We start from the raw sequence: 5821 nt of genomic DNA on the forward strand, positions 1-5821 counted from the left end.
AAAATGAGCATAATATTTTTGCAGAAACACTAGAAATTTCAGTTTTAATAGCACATTCAAGCTTTTATGAACATCATATGTAGATTCATCACTTGAGTTTGACACTTCTTTTAACTCCAGCACGAATACCAGACCATTCTCCACTGTATCGCGCCTCCTCACGCCGCACCTCACGAACCTGACAAACACCCAAAAAAAAAAAAAAATTCATAAATCAGTGGCGGTTTTAAATACCACCGTCTTACATTTTAAAAATGAAAGTGATGAATCCTAAGACACTTACCTGACCCTTGCGGCGAATCTGAGCACGTCTGAATTTCTCTCTGTGCTTGACTCTTGGATTGCGGTCAATCTTCTTCCTCTTGGGTGTGAGGCCTTTGTTCTTGGACATCTGTTTGTACAAAACACAACATGTGAAAATGATGGCACTCTCTATAACATGGGTCTCAAACTAGATTCCTGGAAGGCCGCAGCTCTGCACAGTTTTGCTCCAACCCTAAATCAAACACACCTGATCCAACTAATAGATGTATTCAAGACTAGGAACTATTAAGCAGGTGTGAGTTGGAGCTGGTTGGAGCTAAAAGCTGCAGAGCTGTGGCCCTCCAGGAATTGAGTTTGACACCACTGCTCTATTTGATGAGTGTGACTTCCAGGTCAGTTGTTGCTGAAACCGAAATATCATTTGCCTGCAAGTTGCATAGATAATTTTAACCACAACACCACTTCACCTCATATGTGATCCTTCTTTTAGCATCTCCCTCCATCTCTTCATTCTCCTCCAATCTGGAAATGAATCAGTGACAGTCAAATTTCTGAGGCAAATTATACGTTATAAAATTATACCTTATTAAATAAGGATACATTTTAAACATGTATAGCATGTGCAATGTCAATTTTGTCATCAGAACATTATGCACATACTGCACAAGCCGGATTTATAATACTGTAGGGATGTACATTTTAGAGAAACGTGGAGGAGTTTTTCTGCTGTAGTGGACATTCACATTGGCTGTTTCTCAGAATACCAAGATCATAGAGAACAAACTTGCTTTCTTGTTCTCAAAGGGAACGGTCTTGTCCAGTTACCTCAGAAGAACAAACTCAGAACGAGAAATGAGATGCATTTTCCCTGATGTCACATGACCTTCACACGTTTTAATGGAAAATATTTTAAACATCAGAACATTGATATGATTTGTTTGTTTTTCTTTCAAGGGTCCTCTGTTCTTGCGGTCTTGAGTACTGAAACTGAACTTTGATTTTGGTTGATGATGACGTTACACAAGAACACATGGACGCAAGATTGAGAACGCATGTTGAGAAACAGCTATTATGTCAAACTGCAAGGGCTGAATATTGTAAACACTCACTTGTCCTCGTTCTGCATCTCACTCTTCTTCCTCTTGAGTTTCTGTTTCTCCGCCATGGCGTTATAAAAGCGCAGATTTGCTTCCTCATCTGATTCCGACTGTTCGGCTTCTTCCAATCCAGCCTTTTCTGATAACTAAAAAAAAAAAAAAAAAAAAAAACACGTCAGACTTAACAAAAATGGAACCCATGCTATAACTGGCTAATTCAAATGGAAAAAGTAATTACTTTGGTATGTTTGCTGCCTGGTAACCTCTTTGCCGGTCTGTCTGGCTTTTCTTCAGAGAGAAGCTGACGCAGTTGAGGAGCCAATCTAGCATCTACTGCTCCTAGTTCATTTATCAGCTGTGAAGATACAGAAATTTTTAGGTTTTTACAGATTTTTAAAATTTATTATTTGTGCTAAAAATAAGTGTGCGTTTGTTTGTACTTACATTTCTATAGGTTAGCAATCTTTCAATCACAGGATGGTTATGTGCAGGAATTCGCTTAGCTTTCAGAACCAAATAAAAACTAATGTTTGTGCAGTAGCTGGAAAGAAGGGAATATTCATAGTGAAAAAGAAAACTTCACTAAAGTTCAAACGTTTTCAGTCTGTAAAATTTTCTAGAATGAGCAAAGCTGCATTTATATGACTAAAAATACTGTGTGGTAATATTTAATTTCAGGTAACTTATTATAAAATGTAACTTAATTCTATGATACAAACCGGAATTTTCAGCATTCTTACTCTATGCTTATATACTCTGTCAGTGTTTCTCAACCACGTTCCTGAAGGACCTCCAGCTCTGCATATTTTCCTTGTCTTTTTAACCAAACACACCTGATTCAGATCATCAGTTCATTATCAGAGACTGAAAGACCTGTAATGGGTGGTGAGAGACTAAAGTGACATTGCCAAAACAAGCAGTTCTGGTTGTCCTCCAGAAACATGGTTGAGAAACACTGCTCTGTCGTTTAATTCTTCAGCAGTCATTCTAAAAGTTAGGATTTACTTATCAATTGATATTTATTAATATTATGAATATTGAAAACAGCTGTCTTCTATTTTTACAGATTAAAGAGTTTTTTTTTTTTTTTGAAATTGCAATAATTTGTATGGATTTAAAATGGTAATTTTAATTAATTTCATGCATTATTGTTAAATAAATATATAATTTACTTTCATTAAGTTTTACTGACCCAAGACTTTTGATCTGCAATGAGAAAATTTTAGGTAATAAAAATCATTAAAAATAAAAGTTAATGAGGCTTACTTGAGATAAAGTTGTTGTTTTGTAATGATGTAATCGGCACCCTGGTAAATGGAAACAAAAATAACTTTGTTATATGTTTCAAAACCGTAAAGTCGTTACGTAAAAATCTGATTATTTATTTTTATAAATCAACAATTTAGATAAAATATTGCAGATTTAACTGACCTTTCCAGGAGGAATCTGTCCATTCTTGACCATCTTCACAAGTGGCTGAACTTCATCCCTCAATTCGGTAAGCTGAATATACAGTAAATACTCAAACTTGGCATAGCATAAACAGAATTAAGAGAAAATCATTGAGAAGATAAATGTTATTAGTGCAAGCCTCTACCTTTGCTTTAAAATCCTGAATGAGTTCCAACAACTCTGGCGATTCTTTCTTCAGCAATTTAAGCTTTTCCTTTTGTGACAAGGTTTTTAAATCTTTCAAAATCCTTTCCTCTTTTTCCACCTCCTTCTCCACTTCAGCATCCACAACAAACTCCTAATAAACCACATGAAAATTACAAAGACTGAGCAGGACGATGGAAAGATCTGGACTCTACCTTCAGAAAGTAAATAAAATGCAGTGCCTCAAGCAGATTTAAATCATAGTCTTCCTCGCTCAGTTTTGCTGCTAATCTCTTTTGGATTTTTGTGGCCTCCTTTTCCTCTTCTTTGTCTTCTGCTTCAATTTCTTCAAGAGATTTGCCCTCTGCAAAAAATAACGTAAACATGCTAGAATGTGTATATAATTCTCTCTCTCTCTATATATATATATATATATGAATCTATAATATTTCAGCAATATATAAGAGCTAATATATAAAATGTCTTACTTTTTGTAACATAATCCGTATCATAGAAAATCTTCTTTTTGTTTCCCCAAGCCAAGTCATTCGGGAGATCTGTAAGAATACAAATGTCAAAGACCCAAATATTTTAATAAATGGAATAAAATACTTATACCTATATTCTAAAATATTGTCATAAATAATATTTATTTAATATCACTTCCATGTATTAAAAAGTATATGAATAGTTATATTTGGGATATTTTTAAAGCACATTACCATCATCTTTCTTTCCTTCCAGATCACTCTCCATGTCTGTCCCTTCATCCTCCTCCTCCTCTTCTTTTTCTTCTTCGTCATCATCTTCATCTGACTCAGAAAGTGTCAAGGGCATGACCTCCTCCTAGAAAACATCATCAAAAGCAAGAATAAAACTAGTTAAACAGTTAGTAAAAACTATGTAAAGTGATAACTTATCAAACAATTTTTCTCGTGCTTACCGCTTTATCTTCATCTTCTTCATCGCTGATTTCTGGAACTCCTCGGGCTAAGAGTTTCTACAGGTCAAAGTCAAGGGTCAAATATAAATCATATGACAAAGAAAGATGACAAAAGAATATGAAATACATATAACTCACTGAGATTTTTTCATTGTGGAATTCATCTACTTTATCTTCCACATACGATGAAGATTTCTGCAAAGGAAAATACGAAAAAGTTACTATTATAAAATGCATATTACCATCCAAACCAAGTTTAATCCAAAAACGTACCTTATCAGGAATGGCTTCATTTTTATAAGCTTCAGGATCATCACTGTCGTATTCTTGTTGCTTCTTTGTTCTAGGCTTTTTTACTGCCCTTTGAAATAGAAAAGGCATTTGCTAAATTATTACAATGTAATGGTTAAATTATACAAATCTGAATTGTTATAGAAGTTTGTGCGGACACAATGTGCAAGTGTCAGAATTTGAAATAGTTACTCCTGCATCATTATTCATGTGCAACTATACACTTTGTCTATGTATAGACATTAGACTGGATTAAATCACGTTTTTATATGTTTAACGCCCGAGATATCGAAGTTATATCTGTGACTTAGCGTGTAGAAACGAAAACATTTTACGGTAAGTTAACGTTACGTACCTTCTTGCTCGGACCATTCTGCCGACGAGTTATAAAAGCAATGTTTAATCGAATAATCCGAATATCACAGTAGTTCCTATATAGTATGTCGCATTAAACAATATACAACAGGGTGAAAACAGACCAAAAACCACCCGCGTGGACTTCCCACATGAGTAAAGAACAGGAAGTAGACTATAAAGGAGTACTTCCTTTGCTAGCTGTCAAATTAAAAGTCTCGGAAAGGATATGTTTAAAGAATTTACTTCACGTTATTGGTTTGTCTGAGAAAATGTACTTAGAGTTAAAAATTTCTATCTATCTATCTATCTATCTATCTATCTATCTATCTATCTATCTATCTATCTATCTATCTATCTATCTATCTATCTATCTATCTATCTATCTATCTATCTATCTATCTATCTATCTATCTATCTATCTATCTATCTATCTATATATATATATATATATATATATATATATATATATATATATATATATATATATATATATATATATATATATATATATATATATATATATATATATATATCCATCATTTTTAAGGAGGATCCATCATAATTATATTGTACAGATTATTTTTTCATTATTAGAAATGTTTTATAGCCTTCGTGTAATTGAGGTCAAAGAATTATAAAATATTTTAAAAACTTTACAGAAAAAATTAAAGGAGGGAGCAAAAGACATTACTTTTGCCTTGTGTGTGTGAAATTTCCTAAGAAAAAAATTATCATCTGCAAAGCATTATTGAGTGCATCATAGCCAGTTTTACAAATCAAAAAAGAATCATGCATTAATCGAAGGTAATTATTTTGTAAAATGAATTAAAAATCAACCCTGAAACCAAAAATCATCAGAAAATGTCCAGAAAACAATAGATGTAGAAGATTTTCAGGCTCAGTGTTACAAAAAGAACATTGTGGTGAAATTTCTTTTTTAAGATTATTAATAAACATATTGCAGGGATAGTACCTGTGTAATATTTATAAATGCATTTCTTTTACCCTATTTGGAGGTAAAAACGTATTGCTTGTTGACCTATCTATCTATCTATCTATCTATCTATCTATCTATCTATCTATCTATCTATCTATCTATCTATCTATCTATCTATCTATCTATCTATCTATCTATCTATCTATCTATCTATCTATCTATCTATCTATCTATCTAGACCCGCCTACTCCGCCTTGCGTCACTGCAGTGCCTTTACAGATTGGCCCACAGCAGCGCATGCGTAGTTCCATCATCGAAACTGAACAGATTGAGCAC

At 33.4% G+C, this 5821-nt stretch overlaps 1 protein-coding gene across 1 annotated transcript; it reads right to left on the reverse strand.

Annotated features, from left to right (window-relative positions):
* Positions 1-15: 15 nt before the first annotated feature.
* Positions 16-4711, reverse strand: utp3 (UTP3 small subunit processome component). The gene is made up of 16 exons (XM_056468316.1): positions 4547-4711; positions 4174-4261; positions 4039-4095; positions 3901-3957; positions 3680-3803; positions 3446-3514; positions 3200-3321; positions 2959-3111; positions 2793-2864; positions 2628-2668; positions 1806-1902; positions 1600-1716; positions 1374-1507; positions 732-786; positions 284-391; positions 16-178 (listed from the first exon to the last, which is right to left on the reverse strand). Exons 1-16 carry the CDS (start codon positions 4561-4563, stop codon positions 89-91), a joined length of 1401 nt encoding a protein of 466 aa, XP_056324291.1. The 5' UTR covers positions 4564-4711; the 3' UTR covers positions 16-88.
* Positions 4712-5821: the final 1110 nt, after the last annotated feature.

The sequence above is a fragment of the Danio aesculapii genome, chromosome 11, assembly GCF_903798145.1.
Source record: "Danio aesculapii chromosome 11, fDanAes4.1, whole genome shotgun sequence".
NCBI lineage: Eukaryota > Metazoa > Chordata > Actinopteri > Cypriniformes > Danionidae > Danio > Danio aesculapii.

Excerpts from the sequence above, each read along its gene's own strand:
- utp3 (XM_056468316.1), bottom strand. Across the intron at positions 3,804-3,900 it reads AAGAAGATGAAGATAAAGCG|GAGGAGGTCATGCCCTTGAC; the intron begins GTAAGCACGAGA and ends GATGTTTTCTAG. Across the intron at positions 787-1,373 it reads GAGATGCAGAACGAGGACAA|ATTGGAGGAGAATGAAGAGA; the intron begins GTGAGTGTTTAC and ends ATTCATTTCCAG.